The 25225-nt window shown below is 43.0% G+C and overlaps 1 protein-coding gene across 1 annotated transcript in view; it reads left to right on the forward strand.

The window, feature by feature from the left end:
- Positions 1-25225, forward strand: part of TENM4 (teneurin transmembrane protein 4) — a gene marked incomplete at its 5' end in the record, with an annotated part of 340098 nt that overhangs the window by 310229 nt on the left and 4644 nt on the right. The window contains 5 exons of the mRNA XM_083855254.1: positions 936-1108; positions 4580-4815; positions 11183-11479; positions 12714-14328; positions 20034-20176. Coding sequence (XP_083711380.1) covers positions 936-1108; positions 4580-4815; positions 11183-11479; positions 12714-14328; positions 20034-20176 — 2464 coding nt within the window. The remainder of the gene's footprint in view (positions 1-935; positions 1109-4579; positions 4816-11182; positions 11480-12713; positions 14329-20033; positions 20177-25225) is intronic.

Here is a 25225-nt window from a genome sequence, read left to right on the forward strand (position 1 = left end):
CTCCATTTCAACTACAGTAACCTCACTGCAAAGGTCCCTTGCCAGACTTCTGGGTCTGTGAACCTTTTTGTAATGCCACAGATGGGAGGGATAATGGTGTGCTTACTCTCTTAACTCAGGAGGTCTCTAGATACATGTGCCTGTTTCTCTTTTTATCAAAAAATAACTCCCCCAGCTTGTTAACTGCTGTGGGGCCTGTGTGTGTGAAGCTTATTTTACCTGGGCCCTGATACATAGGTGTCCACATCACAGAAAACTTCCCAGATGGTGCTTATGTTGATTCCTCATTGGAAAAGCCAAGGACACAGTAGGGGTGAAAACTGTTCTGCTTTTTTGCACTTTTAAATCAGTCCTTCCATATGGTCCTAGGAACAGAAAAAAGGTAGACATGGGGGTTCAGCTGTGCTCAGGACTCTACACCATGTTCACAAAGGACAGTTCTCTGCCTGATGTGGGCAATCTGGTCCTTGCCAATACTGTAATATTTAGCTTTTTAAAATTAGATAGGGAAAAAAAATAAATTGCTGAGCTCAGGACATGACCAGACAAATCAGTTGGTGGCCTTCAGAAATTCCTAGTTCTTCTAGACAGGATGCACAAGCCAGTGCTTTTCTGTAAGGCACAGCATAGTAGATGGGAAATAAAATTAGTCTTGTAAACAAGGAACATAGAGCAAGTGAGGAGTGTTGGAAAAATATTGTTGAAATACAAACTAATGTGTATTTAGTAATTTTATATTCTTTGCTTCATTTTCTCCAGCTAAAAGCTGTGATTTTCTTCTCATGAGGCCAAAAAACGTCAAGACTGTCTGAAAGAGTGATGGTGCATTTTTCTCTGTGAAAAATCTAGATGATGATTTGAAGAATTGGTCTCTGCTTTATAGGATGATTCATCCTCTGTTGATGCTGTTGACTTCATTACATTCCCTCTTTTAGATACGACAGCTTTGGCCGCCTGACCAACGTGACCTTCCCTACTGGCCAAGTGAGCAGCTTCCGCAGCGATACCGACAGCTCCGTGCATGTCCAGGTGGAAACCTCCAGCAAGGATGATGTTACAATAACAACCAATTTGTCAGCATCAGGGGCCTTCTACACCCTGCTCCAAGGTGAGTTGGGCCACCATCCCTCTCCTGGCCAAGCTGCACACAATGGATTAACCATCAGGAAACAGGCATCATCTTGATAATCCCAGCACCAAAAATCATCTGCATTCTCAGTGCCCCAGAGCTCCCCACATGCTGGTACAGACACACACTCACACCTACTTAGCCTCATTCCGTAGCACAGTGGATGTTCTGCAGCTGTTTTTCTGCTCCATTCCCAGCCAGTCCCCTTGCCTTCTGCAGTACAGTCCTTCATCATCATTACCATTATTGTTGTAACTAAAAGGGTTGCATAAATCAATCCACATTTCCAGCCAACCCCTTTGCATCAGTCTCTTAATGGCTTCTGACTTAACAGTTGCTCTCCTCCTGGAGCAGCTTTCCACCTGGTTGCTGGAGATCTGATTCTTTGTTCACTAGCATTTCAAACATTCCAAGGAAGCATCCAGAAAACTGACCATCCCGAAAGATCTGTGTTTGAGCTAAGAGGTGGTGTGGAGAGGAACAAAGGAGAAGTGGCAGGTGGGGTAGGGCTGGTGGGACCAGTTTATGGCTGTGGGAAATAAGCACAGTTGTGCCTGTAGTAGAAAGGTGGGAAGTAGAGGATTGTTTAGGTGGAGGAAAAGGAAATGAAGTGGGAAATTAAAGAGGAATAAATAGCAGGGGAGCACTGTGTTGACATGCTGGTAAGTGGCAGAACCTGTACTGCACAAACAGTGCCAGCCTGGATCTCTGAGTTCTGAAAGCTGAAGCCTCCTTAGGGTCAGGATGAGCTATCACACCTGTTCCCTGGGTCTTGGGGAAAGGGAAGGAACTTTCAGACTCTGCTTTCTTTACTCCCCAGATATCATTCGCTCTGTCTGTGACTGATTACAGTGGGGTGTGAAACATCTTTTCTCCTTATGAGGAACAAACTGCTCTAAGCCAGGCAAGCATGTTCTTCTGGAGTGACATTTATTCCCCACGTCTCTGGGATACGATTTCCTTCCCCCTCCCTGTAACAAGATCAACCTTTCCTAAAAGAAAGTGCCTAGTATGCCTGAAACACTGCTTTTACTCTTCTGATGAGGGCAGCTGAGAGAGTTCCAGCCCTCTCAAGCTGTCTCCATATTCCTGTAGGGAAACACTGTCTTATTGTTTAATTGAGCCTGTAAGACAACCTACCCCACCCCATCTTACTCACTCACATTAAGATGTGTGGCAACTGTACAGACATGAGCTTGGCTTCACCTCAAGAGCCTAATTAAGCAATAGAGCCCACTGTTGGGGGCCCTTTAGTGACAAAATTGACTGTGGTGTGTTTTATATACTCAGCGCTGAGGGCAGTTACATAATGGTGTCACAGTCAATTCTGTCATTGTCCTGCCCTCTGGCACAGGGACATTCTGGCCATTACAACATGCAGAATTACAAACAGCTTAACTATCTTCAGAAGTATAAAATTTTGAAACTGTTTGCATCTGAAGAAACTCACTTAAAACAAAGATCTGGATAATGTTGCTGAAGAGGTGGCTTGGTGAACCAAATTCTTGGTGAACCCTTCAGGAAACCTGGATCACACTGTGAACAGGTGAGATGTGAGAAAGCATTTTCAAATTCCTGTAGGATGGATTTAGGAGCTTCTACAACAGGCACATCAACACTCCAGTGGGATTTTGTCTTCTGGACTAGTGACAAAGTGAGCGTTTGTTCAATGCCAAAGTAGGGCAGTAGTGCCCTGGAGCCAAAGCAGCCTAAAATACAGCATCCAATGGCCCATGGATTTCATGTGGCCCTTGAGAAATGCCTTCCAGAGCCAGGGAAGAGTCTTCTCTTGGGAAAATGTTGGAAGTAGAGGATTTACATTCCCCACACTGTACCACAGCACTGGTGACAATAACCCTTCTGTGATGCTTATGTAACACGAAGGGAACATCATGTGTCTGATTAATTTCATGTAAACCTTCAAGCCTTCCTCTGCTTCCTGGTGAAGGAAAAAGAGGGAGGAATATATTCACCATTCAGGGATATTTCACTGATCTGATTTAAAGCATATCTCCTAATACTTTAGAATCAAACTATGCATCTAAAAAAGGTGTGGCAGCCAACTGGCTGGCCCTTCTCTCCATTTGCAGGCTCAAGCGTGGAAAGGGTTTGATCTGGCTGGAGTCTATGTCAAAGACCATCAACTTACAGTACTCAATGGTAGAGCTAAAATCTTAGATCTGCATTGTGGATCACTGCTCTATGTTTCTGGCAAAATCCTGTGCCCCAGCAGTTTAGCTATCACTGCTGTGTAAAGTTGAGCAGTGGTTCTGCTGAGGTGTCTGTGGCAGAACTACAGCTGGCTACTACAGGAGCAGGATGAGGCCCACATAAAAAAGGACCAGTTGGTGTCACATTTTCTTCCCTAACTATACCAAACTGTGCTCTTTGCTGATCTGTTTCTTGGGGACAAGAAATGATAATTTCACTGTGATCTTGCTTCCTGCTGAGCTATGGCAGAGCAACTAGTGAACAAAACCCAGCTTGCCTCAAAAAGGAAAAACACTTAATGGGAATTTTCAATGGGTGCTTTTATTCACAATTAAGAGTTTAAGGCAGCCTGGGAGACAAAAATGGTAATATTTTCCAGCTTTTGAGGAGCTTCAGATAAGGCAGTGTTTGTATAATATGTTTTTAAAGCCATTCTGCACTGAGTAAGTCTCATGCTTTCTTACCGTTCATGAGCTACTCTCTGTGGAGATAAATGCCAGCTGGAGATTGAAAGGATGGGCTTTCAGCCTGCCTGATTCCTGAGGGATGTAGAAGAGAGATTTCTCTTCTGTTAAACTCCTCCTGAATTGCCAAATACTGGCCTCAAAACCTGATCTCTCAAGAGCTAGTGGAGGCCAGATGTATAGAGACATGTGGGAGCTTAATGCCTCTGCTTTCTCTCCAAACATGAGAACTTCAGTTGCCTCCTAAAAGCTTTCTCAAGGGAAAGGATTTGGCTGTTGTTTGGGGAACTGGTTAGTATTAACTTGCTGTGCAATTTCCTGTCACTTGTGAGACAGTGAATGAGCTAAGGAAAGTAGGTGGCCCCACTTTCTCATATACTGTTGTGAAATTAAGTTCTTTAGGATATAAAAGCATGGAAAGTTTTCAGTCAGACTGATTTAAAACAAATATCTCACCACACAGTGTTTTAGCCTAGAGGAAGAGGTTTGAACCTGCATCCTTTGGTAAGGTACTACACAGTTTTTTCACTTTTTTAACCTGTGCAAGACTTTCTGCAAGAATATGGGGTGCCAAACCTCATCAGAATGAAAAAACAATTGTCCATGTTTGCTTTCCCTGATGAAACCAGTTTTTCTCTTTTTGAGCGAGGCAGGTGAGTAACAGAGTGCATTTGGTTACAACCATCCAAATGCTGATGCAGCCTAGGTGGGGGAGAAAATGAAGAGCTGGAGCTGTATCACTAAAGATGAGCAAAGAACTCTTTTCTGTCTTCAGACCAAGTCCGAAACAGCTACTACATCGGTGCTGATGGCTCCCTCAGACTGATGCTCGCCAATGGCATGGAGGTGGCCCTGCAGACCGAGCCACATCTGCTGGCTGGCACCGTCAACCCCACGGTGGGGAAGAGGAATGTCACTCTGCCCATCGACAATGGCCTCAACCTCGTGGAGTGGAGGCAGAGGAAGGAGCAAGCGAGAGGGCAGGTCACTGTCTTTGGACGTCGGCTGAGGGTAAGTGAGAACCACAAGTACTTTCGGCCTCCACTTCCCATCTCATCAGTCCCCAGTCTCATGGCAGAAAGGGATGGGTATGATTTGTATTGTCTGAAATAGGGGTGGAGCTGCAGGACAGAGAATTGGCTGTTCACCCTCAGTGACATAACCTTTATGACTGGAGTTTATCATTATGTCTCCTTATGTGCTGATGTTCTCTTAGCCATCAAAGGTGGTACTGCTGATCTCCCTACCAGTCCTCTGCATCACTGGGAATGCATGACCTCCCATCAGACACCACAGGTTTAACCATCATCTCAGGCTGTTTAAGCAAGCCAAGGACAGTCATAACTATAAAATACCACACCAGTTAGTGTGCTAGTGCAGGTGTTTTCCACCTGTGCTACTGGATGTGCTAGAGGAGAGCACTGAAAGCCTTCTAAGCATATCAGGAAAGGCTGAGAGAGCTGGGGTTGTTTAGCCTGAAGAAGAGAAGGCTCCAGGGAGACCTTAAAGCACCTTCCATTACCTGAAGGGGCTCCAAGAGAGCTGGAGAGGGACTTAGGACAAGGGCATAGAGTTATAGGGCAAGAGGGAGTGAATTCAAACTGAAAAAGAGAGGATTTGGATTAGATATTAGGAAGAAATTCTTTACTGTGAGGATGGTGAGACACTGGCACAGGCTACCTGAGAAGCTGTGGCTGCCCCATCCCTGGAAGTGTTCATGGTTAGGCTGGATGGGGCTCTGAGCAACCTGGTCTAGTGGAAGGTGTCCCTGCTCATGGCAGGGGGTTGGAACTAGAAGATCTTTAAGACCCCCTCGTATCCAAGCCATTCAATGATTTTATGAATACTGTTCATTGGGAAACCTCAGAAAAAAACTCTACATTCCTGAAATTGCTAGTCTGTTGAACCTGTTGAAGAACTGGGCTCACAAAGCATTGCACCACAATTGCTGTTGTTTCCTGAAGTGTTACAAGCAGCTCCAGCCTGACAGTACTCTCCCTCCAGGAGTGCCCAGACCTTTCTGTGCTTGAGACTGATGTGTTTTGAAAACATTGTTCCGCACAATGCACCTCATACTTGTCAGGGCTGTTTAAAGATCTTGCCCAATAAGCTGTAATTCATCTGCTAACTGCTGGCAAAACTGGGAACTTGTAATAGCAAGTCCTGTGCACTCACCCTGTGCCTTGCTAGTCTCAGAGTCACAGGCTGATGAACGGTTCCTGGGAAGCTGCTCAGCACCTGGCAAATTCAGACCCTCTGAGAAAAATGCTTAGTGCTGTGTAATGCCACCACAGCAAAAGGATTGCAGCTATTTATTCACATTTAAGCTTGGCAGTAAATATCAATGCTCTGGTTTCAGGATATGTGTTACCCAGTCCTTGCTCTTCACCTCTCCCTATTCCCTGCTGCATGACCCCTGCCACTTCGGTGTGATTTCTCCCATCTCTCCTTGCTCACACTTGTCAAGTATTTTTCTTCAATCTCTCCACCCCAGCCTCTGTTCTTTTCCCCATGGGTTGATAGCCTCATATTTTGTTACCAGGAGAAAAAAATGCAAACAGTAATGAAAGCTGAAGCTGCTCTTTCAGTGTGAACTGCTATGTATCTGCAGCTCAGTTGTCATCACACTTTTTTGTTGGGTTTGTCTTGGGGGGGTTATTATATTTCATTTCATTTCATTTCAATAGCTGATGAAATTTGCAGAAAGGTCTTTTTCTGAAAAGAGGGCCTTCTGAAATCTGCAGCTGGGTCACAGCTATTTGGTGTTCAAAACAATTTCTACTCATTTAGCCACAGCTCAGCTGCCCATACCATTTTTTTCTCCCAAAATTTTTGCAGTAGATTCAAATACAGAATGTGTCTGTGTTTTATATTGTATTACAGTTGGAAAAACACTTGCAAAATGAATTTTCAGGCAAGTTGCTGGTATCCCTATAAATCTGCCAGCATTTATTCACATTCTGAGCCTATCAGGGCTCTTCTAGTGAAGCAGAAGTGCATCTTACATGGTCAAAGGACTCAGATAGGGCTGTGCTCAGAGGTTCAAAGTAGTTGAGGGTGTACAAGACATTTTAAATTGTGTGCCTGTGCGTACATGGCAGCATCTGCACCCCTTATACAAAAACCTGCAAGGTGCTAATTGCCTCCCTGGGGATTGCACAACATTTAACATATTCTCTGTGTGATGTTCCCCTCTTCCCTCACACCAATAATTGCTGCTTTCCCTGGCAGGAGAGAAACTTAAGGAAGTTAAATTCAACATGGTTTTGTTCATTTGGGGAAATGTTACCATTTTCTGCTCTAACCGACTAAGTTACTGCTTTCCCTCTCCCCTCACCCCACTGCTCACATGAGACAGCAGCAGAGACATGGTGCTCCATAGGGAAAGAACATCCCAAGGAGGCTCCAGCATCATTCCATGAAGCCTTTGAAGTGAGGACAGCAGGATCTGGACACTCTAAAAGAGTAATCCTTTCTGCTGTCCTCACAAGGATCCACATTTTATGAGTTGTGCCTCTTCCTCCCACAGTGTGCCTGGGGACTGGCAACCTGCTGCTGTGAGTTCGGCCAGCTCCCAGCACGATGAGGCCACTTTTACAGCTGCCTCCCTGACCCTGCCTAGGAAATAATACAACACAGGGTTCCTTATTGCATGGATAAGGCACACAGCAGGGACTTATGCATGGATGAAGGGAAAAGGTACCTTTATAAAGGTACCTGATACCTTTTTCCCTGTTCCACCAGTGCTGACCTGGCTCTGTACTTGGCCAGGCAGTTGTAAAGCAGCACAAATATGTTAAAGCAGCCCCTTTCACTTTTGCTGTCCCACAGTCCCCGTGAAAAATTGTCATGCTTTATCCACCCACCTGGCAGTGAGATATCTTTGCAGATTGGCTGGCTATGAATTCCACTCATCCCTGGCCAACAGCAGCAACAGACTCCATTTGTAGAGAGAGCATTAGGTAAGCCTGCTTCAAGAGACAGGATTTCTCCCCCTTTTTTTTTTTTTTATTAAACAAACTTGAGTTTTTCAATAAAGAAGGATGTAAAATAATCTCTGACAATAGAGCAAATAAGACAGCAAAAAGAGACAGAGCTGCTGGCTCACTTCTTCTATTTATTTAACCATGGTAAGTCCTGTCATAAGTCACCTTTTTTTTCCCAAGACCTTGGCAGCAGATTAATGGTGGCATCAAGACCTAATATCCCAGAAATCCCTAGAGTCATCATGACCAGAAACCGATATGGTGCTAGCCATTTCTGGTATGCTGACTAATAAAGATGGTCCAGGATGATCTCCATAATTTCTGCAAGACATTGAGGTTTGGAAATGGCCACTCCAACAGTTTCAGCAATTTACTGGGGAAGTTCTTTGTAGGCAACCATTCATCACATGGATGTTGTTGGCTCCTAGAGTTCTCATTGGAGGATTTTTTGCCCTCCTCTGCTGAAGGTTGCCAGGCTTTTTTCAGGAGATTCTTCACCCTTTTTGTGCTCTTGTGTTCTCAGGGAGATCAATGTATGTTGTTTAATCATCATTTAAGCTGAAGGAGTGCCAAAGGAAGCTTTGGAAAAATCAGAGATGGTGGTGTGTTTATGCTCTTTTTTTCTGCAGAGGAAGCTAAGGGATTGAATAAAGTACTGTGGAACGTGAGTTTGGAGTTAAATTTAGTCTCTCACACATTTTAAAAGTGATGTCAAATCCACTGTGAACTGTGGATTTAAATTTACCCTGTCTTGATCCTGTGCTGATCACAAGCCTTGTCAAACACTCTGAGGGGCAAAACCTTTTTGCAGGAGGTTTTCAGACTCCATTCCAGGGTAAGGTCTGGGATGGAGGATGGCACTTTATTTAGCTGCTCACCATAAAACACAGTTATTGGACTGCAGCCTGCAGCTCTGTCAGTTCTTCTGCAGAAAATTCACTTCTGTACAAGGCATGCCCTTGAACAAGTATGAAAAAGATTTAGACCTTCTTCAGAGGCTACTGGCAGGGTAGGGTTCACTTTGCTCATCACCTTGAGGGATTACTGTAAGCATTGCAGCACTTCTCAGATGAAAGAGACAGTGCACCAAGAGAGCAGAAGAAAACAAATCATTAAAAAATAAAATACAGGAAAAGAGAGATTGGTTCCAACTAGTCGCACAGACATTGCTTGCCAGAGCATAGGGAGGGTAGAACAATTTATGGCACCAGTCAGGGGATACAGACATTTGGACTGAACTTAAAGATCTATTCGGGGACCTGCTGTTCGGTCCTTCCAGCCCAGTGAATGGCACTGCTGCTAACATACTTCTCAGGAAGACCTCTTTCAGCCTGGATTACTGTTCCAGCCCTAGAAGAGCTCTTTCCAGCTTTCTTGGCAAAGACCTGTAGCAGAAGAAGCTGCAGCTGCCAGGATGGAGCTGCTCTGTGAATATATGAGAGGCAAAGATGCTATCACTTCCTGCCTTGCTTTTCTTTTTTTTTGCAAGGAATTTCCACTCATGTTTCTCTTTCTATAGCAGCAAGCACCTAGGAGACACCAAATTCCTCTTAGTTACACGTGTGCATCTGTACTTAAAGAGTTTTGATACCTTTTTAATTATTTCCCAGCTTCCTTGTTACAGTGGCTGATTTCTTCTCTCCCATTGCACATTTACACTCTATTTCACACATATTTAATTAGAGCGTTGTCTACCTTTCTACTAAGTTTCTTCCCTCAAGTCATACCCACCTTTTACCCTTGTTACTCATAAATTGAAAATTGTTGTTACACTTGCCTCTTCTCTTACATCATCCTCACACATCATGACAACAATTCCTTCTCTCCCCAGCTCCTGGGATACTTTCTTTTGAATTCTGGCTCTCTGGTGTCCTCATTCTCTAGGCTTCAGCATAGATGTCTGCCCATGCAAGACAAAGGCACTGCAGTGATTCAGCCTTTCCCTCTCCTGTTCTTCCAGGGCTGAGAAACTTCTCCATTGTTGATCCAACCCCATCCATTTTCTTGCTGTTCAGCTCTCAGATACTCCCACATCCCTAAAAATACTGCAGGAATTCAATCATACATCTTTGGCCATTGAGAAATGGCGAAGCTCAAAGCTGGAAAGGGCAAAGAACAGTGCTCAGGTCACAGAATTACAGAATCAGATACTGTTCAAGTTGAAAAAGACCTCTAAGATCATCAAGTCCAACCATGCAAAGTCACACAAGTCAAACTAAAATAAGGACCACCACCATATTCACCACTAAACCATGTCCTCAAGTGCCATATCTGCATGTTTTTGAACTCTTCTAGTCAGTGTTCAGGAAGGTCAGTGTTACCCAGAGCAGGATAGGGCAGTGCTTTTAACTTGATCTAAAAACCTCATAGCAAGCAGCAAACTCTGGTTTACTGACTGTAGCTGAAGGGCTGCAAGGGGAACTGAAGACCAAGTCAGCTCTTTGGAGTTTGAGATTCATCCAAGGAAAATCTACACCCTTCCAGAAGAAGGACTTTCACTAGCTGAAAGAGGTTTGGAAGTGGTGGGATGGAGAAAGATCTGTCTTCACTGGTAAGCTCATACTGGGAATACTGGTTTTCCTTCTTGCTTTCAAACCAGTACTTTGCTGCTGTGGTGATGTGGCTTTGTAAGTCTCCTTGCACATATGGGTAAAGATGAGTTGTATTATCAGCTCCTTTTTGTATTGCTGTGCACTGCAATCCCTGAGTCAAAATGTATTCCTGCTCTTGCCTTCAAAGTAAATACCTTTGCTTACCTCCAATCCCTCTGCATTTCTAAAGATCAGAGTATAATTATGCCACTCTGAATAATCTCAGGACAATGAAGTTAAAGCACCAGCTCTTACAGGAAAGTTCCTACTCTATGTAACATCTACAGTGGTTAAAGCCTCCATATTTCATCTCAGGGCAAATGCTTATCCTCTAATGCCTGCATTATATTCAGTAAACTCAGAAAAAAGCACTGATTTCTGCTATGTTGGCACAGCATCAATCTCTTTTCTACAGGGTTCTTTTTAATATGCATGAAAGCAAAAGACTCAATATTCTAGGTTTGCTAAGTAGAATATCTTGGAAATATTCCTTGCAACAAGTTGTCATTCTGTGTTCTGTAGGTCACATCTGCTGTAGCAGTCCTAAACCTAGATTTGGGATATCAGCCATATTCCTTCACTGTGGTGTTTCAGAAGTACCACACTTCTGCCTCTCTCCTCACTAAAGTCAGTAAAAGCAATATTAAAACAACACTTTACTTTAAAAATTATGTCTTATCCAGTGGCAATGAACAGCTGGATACTCTCCAGTGCAGTGTAAAGAGATATTTGGTGAAACAAGGCTAGTCTTTCTAACTTAAACTGTTTCCAGCTTCCTAATTCTCCCTCTTTTTCCTGTAGGTTCACAACAGGAACCTGCTGTCCCTTGACTTTGATCGTGTGACAAGAACTGAGAAAATCTATGATGACCATCGCAAGTTTACGCTCCGCATCCTCTACGACCAGGCAGGGAGGCCCAGTCTCTGGTCACCCAGCAGCAGACTGAACGGGGTCAATGTCACCTACTCCCCAGGAGGACACATCGCAGGGATTCAGAGGGGCACAATGTCACAAAGGATGGAGTATGATCAGTCTGGCAGAATTACATCCAGAATCTTTGCTGATGGTAAATCATGGAGCTACACCTACTTGGAGAAGGTAAAAATGCTCTTACCGCTCAGAGATGGTGCATTTGAGGCACATGAGCTTTACTCTTTTGATATCAGTACAGCTGCACTCCTTCACCTCAGGTAATTGCTGGTCCTTATGGTAGAGCCCTTCTCTTCTGGCCCTCTAAGGTGCACATAGTGGCTTTGGTGCCATACCACCACAGAACAGTTGAAAATTGTCTGAGATGTTTTTTTCCCAGTCATGCCGAGAGCATGTGAACTGTGAAGCTTTGACATGGGATTTTTAAAGCACAATCTTGCTTTACTGAGTTGACTGCAATATAAAATATACTCAGATAAAGTCAGCAGAGTGAACAGTAGGGTTTTCCAGTAGGATTTTCCATGCGAAAATGATCTCTACAGTCTGACGTCTTGCCTTCTTCAAGTGGCCCATTTCTACTTACAAAAATACATGTAATTAATAAGTGAGGCAATAATTCAGCCACTGTTGTAGCACACTTTGCAGTGTTTCCTGAGGCCTGCACTCTGTAGGTTAGCATGGAACTTATATTTTCTCAGTATTACCATTTACCACTACACTGCCCAGTGACCCACAGATCCATAAACTCTATACCTGGGACTGGAATTTTTAATTCCTGGTTTTTAGGGATAGTTCCTATCCCTAAAACAGTTTAAAGAAACTGTAGTTGTGCCATATCTTTTAAAAAGAAAGAAGTATTGACTTGTATTATACAATCTATGTGGATTGTTTGTTATATGCAAAACAAACCAAAAAAAAAAAATAAAAATAAAAATAAAAATAAAAAACCAAACTCCCAGAATAAATAAGCATCCAGGCAGAAGTTTGGAGGAAGAGGATAATAGAAGATGGGTTGACAGAATCAATTAATTCAGCATTGGAAGGGGGATACTTTTTCAAGCGTTGTTTAAGTAGATCTACCAATTTTATTTACTTAGTTTTCAAAGGCTGTTGGCACAGGCAATTTGGTAAGACAGCTGTAGGGTAATAATTTGAAACACTGAGCATTCAGAACTTGGACCTTCCTCACTCCATTAACTGCTTCTTCCACTGACCCACTCCTGTTTGAGGATACTTAATGTGCCATGTGCAGCTCCTTACCTCTCACTGTTGAATTCTGTGGGTGTAGAGATTTGTCCTACTTGCCCTGCTCCTTGGACTGAGGGGTCTTACAGGTTTTGTGCGAGTATAATTTTACTCAAAAAACAGGGATATAATCTATACTTTTCTTCTTCCCATCCAGTCCATGGTGCTGCTCCTTCATAGCCAGAGACAGTACATCTTTGAGTTTGACAAGAATGACCGGTTGTCCTCAGTGACCATGCCCAACGTTGCCCGTCAGACTTTGGAAACCATTCGTTCCATTGGTTACTACAGGAACATCTATCGACCTCCAGAAGGCAATGCCTCAGTAATTCAGGACTTCACAGAGGATGAGCAGCTCCTCCACACTTTGTACTTGGGCACAGGGAGACGTGTCATCTACAAGTATGGGAAGCTGTCAAAGTTGGCCGAGATGCTCTACGATACCACAAAGATCAGTTTCACGTATGACGAAACTGCGGGCATGCTGAAGACCATAAACTTGCAGAATGAAGGGTTCACCTGCACAATCAGGTACAGACAGATTGGACCCCTCATTGACCGACAGATTTTCCGCTTCACGGAGGAGGGCATGGTGAATGCACGCTTTGACTATAACTATGACAACAGCTTCCGGGTGACCAGTATGCAGGCGGTCATCAACGAGACACCTTTGCCTATTGATCTCTACAGGTACGATGATGTGTCAGGCAAAACTGAGCAATTCGGTAAATTTGGGGTCATTTACTACGATATCAACCAGATTATCACCACTGCTGTCATGACCCACACTAAACATTTTGATGCCTATGGCAGGATGAAGGAGGTCCAGTATGAGATATTCCGGTCTCTCATGTACTGGATGACTGTGCAGTACGACAACATGGGGAGAGTGGTTAAGAAAGAGCTGAAGGTTGGCCCTTACGCAAACACAACTCGTTACTCATATGAATATGATGCTGATGGCCAGTTGCAGACTGTGTCTATCAATGACAAACCTCTGTGGCGTTACAGCTATGACCTAAATGGAAACCTCCATCTCTTGAGTCCAGGGAATAGTGCCCGCCTTACACCACTCAGGTATGACCTCAGGGATAGGATTACTAGACTGGGGGATGTGCAGTACAAAATGGATGAAGATGGCTTCCTGAAGCAAAGGGGCAATGATATTTTTGAGTACAATTCAGCTGGCCTGCTCATCAAAGCCTATAATAAAGCAAGTGGGTGGAGTGTGAAGTACCGCTATGATGGCCTAGGAAGGAGAGTCTCCAGCAAAACCAGCCATGGCCATCACTTGCAGTTCTTCTACGCAGATCTGACCAACCCAACCAAGGTCACCCATTTGTACAACCACTCGAGCTCCGAGATCACCTCCCTGTACTATGACCTCCAAGGCCACCTTTTTGCAATGGAGCTCAGCAGTGGCGATGAATTTTACATAGCATGCGATAACATTGGCACTCCTCTGGCTGTCTTCAGTGGGACTGGCTTAATGATCAAGCAAATACTGTACACAGCATATGGGGAGATCTATATGGACACTAATCCCAACTTCCAGATCATCATTGGCTACCATGGAGGACTGTATGACCCCCTCACGAAGCTTATCCACATGGGGAGGAGAGACTACGATGTGCTGGCAGGTCGCTGGACGAGTCCGGACCATGATATGTGGAAGCATCTGAGTAGCAATAACATAATGCCTTTTAACCTGTATATGTTCAAAAACAACAACCCCATTAGCAATTCTCAGGATATCAAATGTTACATGACAGGTAAGACGTTTAAATTAATAAACATTTTCACAAGCTTACCATCAGCAAATAGGTGTCATGGTCTAACGCCAGATGGAACTAAGCCCCACACCACAGCTGCTCCATCACTCCTCCCAGGTGGAGTGGGAAACTGAAAAAGTGAGAAAACCCATAGACAGAGATTGAGATAAAGATAGTTTAATAGGAAAAGCAAAAGCTGCTTGTGCAGGAAAAGCAAAACCAGAAATTCATTCTCTACTTCCCATCAGCAGACAGCCATCCCCAGGACAGCAGAGCTCCATCCCACGAAACAGTAGCTTGGGAAGACAAATACCATCACTCCAAATGTCCTCTCCTTCCTTCTTCCTTCCAGCTTTACATGACACCCTATGGTCTGGAGTATCCTTTGGGTCAGTCAGGGTCAGCTGTCCAGCTGTGTCCCCTCCCAACTCCTTGTGCACCCCCAGCCCTCTCACTGGTGGTGTGGGGTGAGAAGCAGAAAAGGCCTTGAGTCTGTGTGAGCACTGCTCAGCAGTTGCAAAACCATCCCTGTGTTACCAACACTTTCCAGAACAAATCCAATACACAGGCCTGTACCAGCTACTGTAAAGAAATTATCCTCACCAAAACCACTACAATAGGTAATTCCTCTCTCGGTGTCCTGATAACCATGAGGTTTTTCATTCTTTAATTAATGGACATAACTTTTAGTTTGCTAGTTGACCCCCCATGTACAGGGCATGTTTAATTCATTAGCATAGATGGAGACTGTAATTCCCAAACATGTTTCCTTTTCTCTTCATAGGTGTTTGTTCCTTTTATTTTGCCTACAGTTTTTTGTCCCCTCAGATATATGAAGTTTAGCTACCAATTAATGTCCTGATACCCTTTCTCTCTGTAGAGGGGCAGCTCTGTTTACACAGTTTTGCCTAGAGATTTATTTGCAACTAAACAAATGGCATACAGATTTGTTTTAGCAGAATGACAAAGTGATTTAAGCCTTTCATTACAGACAGCCATTTCAGAGCATCCACATGACTACTACACTACTAGCTATGTAGTTCAAAGTTAATCTGCCCCACAGAATTAAGTGTCTACAAAAAAGCAAGAAAAGAAAGTGCATTAGACATAAAGGACAGATTTTGAGACACCCCTATCTCAAGATTGACACAATCTCTGAACTGCTTCCCCTGAAACTTTGTAAAATCACTGTAATATGAGCTCGAGGGTATTTTTACAGAAAATCCTTTTGTATGTTAAATGTCCTTCATATATTCGTAGAATCATACAATCATTTAGTTTGGAAAAGACCTTTAAGATTATAAAGTCCAACTGTTAACCCAGCACTACCACATCCACCACTAAACAATGCCCCTAAGTGCCTCAACTACACATCTTTTAAATCCCTTCTGGGATGATGTCTCCACCACTGCCCTGGGCAGCCTCTTCCAGTGCTTGTCAACCCATTTTTGTGAAGAAATTTTCCCTAAAATCCAATCTAAACCCCCCTGGTGCAACTTGAGGTTGTTTCCTCTTGCCCTATTGGTTGTTATCTGGGAAAAGAGACCAACCCCCACCACACTGCAATTTTCTTTAGGCAGTTGTAGAGAGTGATAAGGTCCCCCCTGAGCCTCCTTTTCTCCAGGCTGAGCACCCCCACTTCCCCAGTCACTCCTCATCCAACTTGTGCTCCAGATCCTTCCTCAGATCCATTGCCCTTCTCTGGACATGCTCCAGCACCTCAATGTCCCTTCTTGTAGTGAAGGGCCTAAAACTGAACAGGATTTGAGATGTGGCCTCATCAGTACCATGTACAGGGGGGCAATCACTGGCCTGGTCCTGCTGGCCACTCTATTGCTGATACAGGCCAGGATGGCACTGGCCTTCTTGGCCATCTGATCACACTTGCGTGTGTGCATCCCCTGCCTCTACTGAAATAGCAGCGTGAAGGACCTCACTAGCAAACTCTCCCTCTACCATTAGTGTGCAGCCGCTGCGTTTATCTCCAGCCAGCTTTGTTTTGTCCCTCTCCCCCTCCAAACCTAGTTTCATACTGTGTGCAACAGTGGTAGCAAGGAGAAGAGTTTAAGAAGTTTGTGAAGACTTTTTGTGGGGGACTCTTTTCTAGATACTTCACATTAAAAAGCCAAGTGCCACAATCACACATGAAGTGTACATTCTTCTTAAGGAATAGAATTAGTTTTTAAATGCTCCTGCTGCATCTATCACAACCTTCCCATATTCAACAATAATTGCATTCCCCTGAGTTCCGAGATTTGCTTAATAGCAAATAAAAGTTACAAAGTAGAAATCTTGGGTTTTCTATCCTGCTTGTTTTTCTAGCCATTAGGATTTGTGCTTTCAGTTTCTTCTACAGTAATCATAAGGATTAGATCATGGGGTTTTTTCATGAAAAGTTGTTTTCTCCAGAGCTGAGAAGATGATGCGACAAGGGAAGTAAAATATGTCAAAAGATGCAGGCTAAGATCCTGTATGTTGCTCTTATTCTGATAATTAAGGCTGGGAGGGAATAACTCAAGATAACTTTTCCTATCAGAAAATGTTTATTTGTCAAAACTGAATTTGTTTATGGGGGAGGGTTGAGCTTAAGAGATTTCTCAGCAGAAATGTTAACAGCTCTCAAAATTGTCTAAATGACAAATTTCAAAATGTTCTTAAAGAAAAATTTGTTTTGGATTTTCAACTTTATCAAGTTAAGTGTAAACTAATGATTGAAAACTGGAAAAGAAAAATAAGGAGTCAAAACCAAAATGGAGTTTAATTCAGAAGTTAATTGGAAATTTTTAGTTTGAACAGGTCTAGTTTTTGAACTGTTGCTTTGTGGCATATTAGCAGATTTTTGTTTTCCTGCTCAAGTTAAGACAGGGCAAAATATTTCTTCTAGCCCTGTGTTTGAACAGGTGCACAGCTTCCCACACAGCTCTGACAATAAAATCAAGATGTCAAAACCTGATACACTAATATTTTATATGCACCAACCTATTTTTTCCACGGTCTTGTAAGTTCCATTTTTAGTTTTTCAAGAATACAGACCCCAGATACATTTTTCAAGTTTCTCCTTTCCTGGTGCATGGAAGAAGCAGGCCATGCTATGGGATGAGTGCTGTGACAGGAGGCCACTGCTTCAGCACTTCTTTCTGCTCAGATCTGGACACAGGGAACTGCCTTCTGTCCCTCCATTCCCACACTGGGACCTGCTTGTCCTTAGGGGAGCTCAGTGCCCAGGACACAGGTGGCAAACACATGCTTTGGTCCACAATGATGAGGTCTCTGAGTTTATGGAAATTGAAGGTGTGTGGAAGGGAGAGCAGAAGAAGCAGGTATTTATGTTTTGAGAGGCCCATTGTTAGACATGAATATTTTAGTGATTGTACACTTCATGGCACAGAGCTTTGCTGCCAGCTTCAGCAATCCTGATGGATTGAACTGACATTTCCATTACATGTGTCTGCATTAAGCACTCTTTTTCTTTGCCCTCAAATGAATTTACTGTGAAATGTGTTGGCAGGGTTACTGTAGCTGAAAAAAACCTCTGTGATGTGAAATGTACTTTTCTGTCAAAAAAGTTGTCACTGCCTCCTGGCAAATTAGTATTTTCCCCTCTGTTTTCTCAGCTCCACACCTTCCTCCCATGGTTTCAGGTTGTTCGTTTTGGTGGGTTTTTTTGTTCTGGATATTCCAACACTTCTTCCCAAAAAGAACAAACTCCTGTTTGCAAATGTTTTGGAAGTTGGTTTTCTGAGCAGTATAAAAAAAGCCTCTTCGTATTGGGTATTTCCAGACATGTTGTTATTTATTTTTCAGCAGTTCAGCATCCATGCTCTGTATTTTTTATTTTTTTTTTTTAGCATTTTTGAAGTGCTTGGGAAATTATTCTGACCTTCACTGTTTTACTTTGTTCTCCTGACCACCTGGTCCACAATATGTACATCAAAGTTCTTCATTTGAGATAAGAAGGATTTGGAAGCAGGCTGGCTTAGCACTAGGCAACAAAATAATCAAATGAGTCTTTTCATTTCTTTGATACCCCCCCAACCTCTCTGTTTCAAAGACACTCCAAAAACAATCTGTACATTGAGTGAACAGAAGTGTTTTTATTACAGAAATCCTCCCTCTTCCACATGGATTGTCGCAAGGGCTTTTTGGACATCTGCCCAATCGCAACATTTTGGCCTGTAGGAAAACAAGCAACAGATAGTGTGTTTGTTTGGCTCCTTATTCTCCAGTCATCTGGAACGGCGTTATTTGCCACTTGCATCCATAATTTCTTTTCCAACCAGTTCTTCAAAACATTCATTTAGGCTCATGGGAAGAGAGAAAAAAAAATATTGAAAGATGCATATTTGGTTATTTAAATTTTTCCCATCTTCAGATTGTTTCAGCAATGCTTATTGAGTTTAGCAAAATATAAATCAAGCCTTTGCACTTCCAGCTCGAAGCAGGGCAATCATCAACAAAATTCTAGATACATACAAACACTTAAGACTCCTGGGAGTTAATATTAGTTAAACTTTACCTTCATACCTTTCTTTACTTTGCCTTTGCTATTGTGTGCCCAATGCACACCATATTGCTCAGGGACTGTAGCAGGTGTGTCCTCTGGAGCAAAGTGAAGGCAAACAAGGTGTGCTCAAATGCTCTGAAGTTAAGGGGGGAAGTAATGCTTATCCCATGCAGATCTAGGACTTACTCAACTTCATAATTTTTTCCTCCAGCAGATTAACTTTCAGCTGCTATTCCTAATAGTTGTACAATCAAATATCAAGGAAGACTTTGTAATCTACTGGCAAGTAAATGCAGGAATGATGTCCCAAATGGCTGGTTTTCCATCATGTTTCCTTTAGTGCCAGTGGTCCCTCTTTTGTATAAGACAATAATTTATCACTAGTAGCCACCAGTTTTCTCAACATCCATGGTCTTTTTATAAAGTGTTTGTAAAAAGTACCCAAGCAAAATATCTGTCTCGCGCCTTCACACTTATTTTCACTATAACATACCTTGCAGGTAGTATGAAGGCTGACTATAAATACCATTATAAAAGGCGATGTGACTTTACACTGGTTAATACTCAAACTACAGCTTCTTATGAAAGATGCCAAGAAACTCTGGACTGAGGTGGAAATCCATGGAAAATCAGTGGATATGTCCAGAGCCTCTTCCATGAGCACCTGCTAAATGCCTGAGCTGTCCATTCTGGATGTGCTAGTATTCTGGCACATAGCTCTAAACTTAGTCTTCAGCCTGCAGGCCCTTTGAGAGTCCTCAGGGAGAGAAGTATTGGGGCTGGGGCATTCCAAGCTGACTGTGTAACTGGATGACATTTCCCAGTTGGCTGGAGCACCTCAGCCTCCAAGTGTGCTGCTGTTGCTGCACTTCTGCACACCTTCAAACAGTGCTTGGTTTCTGCTGATGAAGGGCAGACATGAAATTGGCTTTGATTTTGGCCATTTGCTCACTGCCAACGTTTGTGTTTCAGAGCTGGGAAAGTGCAGTATTTGGCTCTGGCTGGAGGTGGACTGGCCGCATTTTGGCACACGCCCCTTTCTAGGAATATTAAGATTTCTGCTTTTCACACAAAGCAGACGCTCATAATTTTGTCCAGACTGCTACAGTGCCAGCCACCATGGGGTCCTCCTCTGGGCCTTCTCCTGGGCAATCCTGCTTGAGAGATCAGATAATCTTATTTGTGTTTCTCTTCTTTCCAGATGTCAACAGTTGGCTGCTCACCTTTGGGTTCCAGCTGCACAATGTCATCCCCGGCTACCCCAAGCCAGACATGGATGCAATGGAGCCATCCTATGAGCTAATCCACACACAGATGAAAACCCAAGAATGGGACAACAGCAAGGTGATCCATGTAACTCCATACTGTATCTCATGTCCTTATCAGCAAACTATCCATTTGCAATTTTGGTTGAAAAAGCTGTACCAGCATGTTGTGAGATGAAGCGTGAGTCAGACCCCATTCCAGTATTGAGAGCTGACCAGATAATCACATATTAAGTTCCATACTGGCATGGTTCTTTTGCCTGTGGTATTTTCTGGTGGCTGCTCAGTGAAGTGGTGTGTTACTGTTTCTTTCACCCAAAAAAGGCCCCATTATCACATATTGCAGGCTAAATTCAAGGCCTTTGCTCTCAGGATTTTTAGAAGTTAAAAAAAGCAAATCTTGATACAGAATATGTTTATTAAGGCGGGGGGGGGGGGGGGGGGGTTGTTGTTGTTGTTCTAGAAACTTATTCATTCTGGTTTAAAATGTCTTGAACAAGAGGTCACACTACTTCCATAGGAAACTATTTTGCACTGCAGAGAGTTTCTTCAGAAAGAATTTTTTGATGATACTAAATTTTCATTTTACCTGACCAGGTTTAATCCCATGTAACTGTGTCCTGCTTTTAAAAACAGGCTTGTTTCCCAAGCCATTTTAGTAGATGCTGGTACAAAATTCAGTGATAAAATTGGCAATAAAAAAGCTTTTTCAGCCCAATCATTTCCCCATCTTCCTGTTGGGATTTACTCACCTAAAAGATGGAGCCAGCACTGTTAAAGGTTAGAACACGGGGTCAGGATTTGAGAGCCCTGGGTTAACTCCCAGCCCTACTGCTTATCAGTGTATGACCTTGAAAAAATCATTTACCTCTCAGGATTCTCTTTCATTTCATAGCTTGATTGTATTCTGGGGTGGCTTTCATCTGTTTAGTCTGAATCCTCTTTAGTCTGAACTCACACTTGCTGTTGTTCTGCGTTCAAACATTGCAAGAGCAGTGAGGCACCACCTTGGGGAGATAAGGACATGTTCTCCACATTTCTGCTAATAAAACAGTATCAGTAGGCAATGGAATTAATTCCATCTGCCCTCCTAGCCTCTCTATGTGTGGCTTCTCTGAAATCTTGATGTCCTGCAGCAGATTCTTACATATCTTAAACCAGGAGGTCACATTTCCTGAACCACAAAAGGTATCACTCAAAGGTGCAAACAAATTCCTGTAGATTGATAGTAGTCATGTATCAGTCCATCACTGGTGCTCAGCCTCACAGCCATGCTGAAGACAAGTTAAAATGTACCATCTTCAACAAGAAATTTATATGAAGTGTCACTTGATAATATAGGAAGAACTAAAAAAACTCTGCCTTTCGCTATCATGACTGGGTTGATGCTTGAAAACTATAACAGTGCAGTAACTCAGTTGTGGTTTGGAGCTCAGAGCTTTTTGTTTTTTATTTCCTCGGATTAAACAATGAAATGCTAATAGAAATTATTTCTCAAATTAGGAAGAGCCTCAGGATTTTTCCTCCTCTCTGCTGGGACACAGTCTCCCTGGGCAAAGGTGTACAGGAGTAGGCAAACAGGAAAGGCTCACCCAGAGACTGCACAGAAGGCCATCTCTGTATTGTTATGTGCTGTAGATAATATCTCTCACAGAACAACCCCAGAAATTATTATTATTGGTAGTGTTATTATATTATCATTAGTTCATTATGTGAATTATAGTGTATATATATATATACAAAATATATATATTATATTTTTATATATATATATAATTTTTAATGTGTTTTATAGTATCATTATTTGACTTATTGAATAGCCAAGCAACTTGAGTGGCAGCTTGAGGGGAAGATTGACCCTTGCTCATACAGGCAGATGAGGTGGAAATAAAATCAAGGAGAGCCCTCCCTTCCATCCACCCATTTAAGGTGAATCGGCCTGAATGAGCAATAAGAAGAAAAGAAAATCTCAAACAGATTTTTAAAGCCAGAAGCTGCAGTGACGGCTGTGCAGGGACCTGCTTGTTTAAAGAGGGCTTTATATTGTCATGAAGGGACAATGTACTTATACTGAGGAAAGCTGTCATGCTTCCAAATGAGTCCCTTTGCACTCAGATGTTGAAAGTGGAATTCAACCATTGCAGGCTGTTTCATATTCTTCCCCTGTGTTATGACAGCAACAAAACATGAGCATTTTTTTTTGCAGTCTACAGTTGCAGGATCATGCTGTGATAGCAAGTGGCTCTTAAATGCTACAGAGCAGGATTCCCTTGCTTTCTGTCACACCCAGCATATTGTAGGCACATATTTACATATACCAAATTCATTCACATATGATACCTGAACACATGATCCATTTTCTCCTACGCCTATCCGTGCATCCAACACTGATGTTTCATATAAAGTTCTGTTCACTCCCAACCCTTCTAGGCATCAGTACATGCTTCCAGACACAGTCCAGTCCTCCGTCCCTCTGGTTGTCTCTCTATTTATTGTTGAAACATATGGAAGAAAACAAATTTTTGAAAATATCACATCAGAAATTACAAAATTAAACCAAGGTAAATGGAAGCACAGGAAACATTTTCAGTTAATAAGACTGATCAAACTGTAAAATGGTGTTGCAGACCATACAGAGTAAGCTCTAGATCTTTTGTCTTTTAAAAGTAGCCTGGACAAGGCATTGATCACTGAATAATGTACCACAATTTCTCATCTCCATGTCTTCTGATCCCTAGTTTCTCTGGGTCACATACCTCCTTGTGATAGACGAAAGTGTATTTGAGCTATTCCACTGGCTTCGCTGATCAAAGCTGTGGCCCAGCAGATTGAGTCTGTTCTTTTATCAGAGTGGAACAACTAACAGGAGCAAAAGAGCAAGGCAACTAACATCCATAAATGGCTGCTTCATCTCTCTTCAGAGTGCATAACCAGAGGGCCCTAGCATCTCCTTCCAAAACATTTTTCGTACTCTCCTTGGAGGCCTGGAAGGCAGGAGAGATAATTCTGACTTTGAGCATTCACCACCTCGAAAACAGCCAGCATGTCATAAACCTTGCACTAACCCCCTAAAGCTCTGAAGTGACATTTAAAATCCAATACTCCATTGTGCAGCACTTTCCCCCCTCCTCCTCATGACTGTGAGGCTGTCACTAAATTGTTTGTTGAACAAGTTCAGTGTTATTGGCCACTGGGGGACTCTGGGTGACCTCTGGCATATTGTGGAACTGCGGCACCTGAATCCAATTTCTCTTCTGGTTTTTTGTTGTTTTGGTGTGTGATTTTTTTTTCTTCCCTTCCTTTTTGTCTTGTTGAGCTGTCAGGTAATTGCTGGAGCCAGAACAACTCTATTTCCAGGGAGGGGTGTTTTGGAGTCAGCACTTGTATCATTATCTACATCCTGTTATAACTACCCTTCTCTCCATCCCATGAGTACTGTCTCCAAGAAGGGTCCTGTTTTCTGCAGTGCCTGTTACAGGATTTGCTGGAGAAGTAGTTTTTGGCATTCCCTCTAGAGCAGCATTTTGGAGGCAAGGGCTGCTCTGGGATGCTCAGCCAGGAAGTGAGCTATAGGCCTGTGCTTTCTGGCAGAGCTTCTTCCAAGGACGATCTGTTTGAGGAACTGGCTCTGCCAGTGTTCATCATTCAGGGAAGGCATTCTGACATTGCAGGTGCTTTGGCCTGGGCTTGGACTGTCATGCTGTCTGTACATCTGTCCATCAGCCCCCAGTTACGCATTAGAAATGTAGGGGTCAGTTTTCAAAGGATCTAATGCCAGGAAAGGAGTTGACGTCTCAAAGACATTAAGCTCTTGAGGCTTTATGAAAATAGATGAGAAATCTGAAAAATTATGAGCAAGAGGAGGAGGCAAATCCTCTTACTTCTCCACAGTTGAAATCTGCTTAATGAACTCAGCCTCATTATCCCCCTATAGTCATGTACAGTGGCAGGATGGAGGAGAGACCTGTCCTCTAAGCCCTTGAGTTGGCTCATTCCCAGTCAGGCAACATCCAGAGCACTGGCCTTGATGGCCCATGACTCACCTCTGCTGCCCCACATGTCACCTCTTGATAACCTGCCTGCAGTGCAGCCTTGCTGGTGAGCACATCCAAACAGAGACTTGTCTCCAGGTGATGGCCATGTGGAATATAGGGAGGAGGCTGATGGCTGAACAATGGCTTTGTTAATGGAGAGCTCCACCGTAAATAAAAAGGGGGCTTATAAAAAAGAGGGAGAGCAACTTTTTTACACCGGCAAATAGGGATAATTCAATTTTTAAATTAAAAGTAGAGGTATAGATTAGATGTTAGTAAGAAATTCTATACTGAGAGAGAACTGAGGCACTGGCACAGGTTGCCCAGACAAGACTGGATACCCCATCCCTGGGATTGTTCAAGGCCAGGTTGGATGGGGCTTTGGGCAGCCTGGTCTAGTGGGGGGCACCCCTGGCCATGCTGGGAGGGTTAGAAGAAGATCATCTTTTAGGTCCCTTACAGACCAAGCCTTTCTGTGATTCCATGATAAATAGGAAGGAGTTAAAAATGAATCATATATCAGAGAAATTGTAACTTCCAAACCTTTTGGATAAAGTAGCTTTCTGTGTTGTAAGCCATATGGTGGTAAGAGAAACACCTATCTGTCTATAATGGCTCAAGGATAGAAAGAAACTTGGAAACATGTTCACATATTTCACATCTTGGATCTTTGATGGGAAATTAAAGCTTTCAGTCTCACACTGGAAGGCGGTATTTAAAAACAACAGATGATAGGATCTGGCGATGGTATTTCAAATCCTCAAGAGGTGCCGGCAAAACGCGAGAGGCTATTCAGAGATCCTGGTAATGTGCCGCTCTCCTGAGCTTTGTGCAGCAGAGAACAAATGATGAAGGTCATTCTCTTCTCTCCAAAGGGTTGTTACTAGATAAAGTGAAATGTCACCTAAGGACATCTGATTAAAAAAGACTGTGAGGAAAAACAAACCCAGCATATTTGTCACTCACATCGAGCAACAAATATTGAAATAAAATAGCGATGAATTCCCTTCTTTCTTCTGTAAAACTGGTTTATAGATGCCTTGGTTTACAGTTGCTAAAAGCAGCAGCAATTTTTAGAGAATAGCACATGCCAC

This window comes from Zosterops lateralis (genome assembly GCF_965231275.1).
Source record: "Zosterops lateralis genome assembly, chromosome: 2".
NCBI classification, from domain to species: Eukaryota; Metazoa; Chordata; class Aves; order Passeriformes; family Zosteropidae; genus Zosterops; species Zosterops lateralis.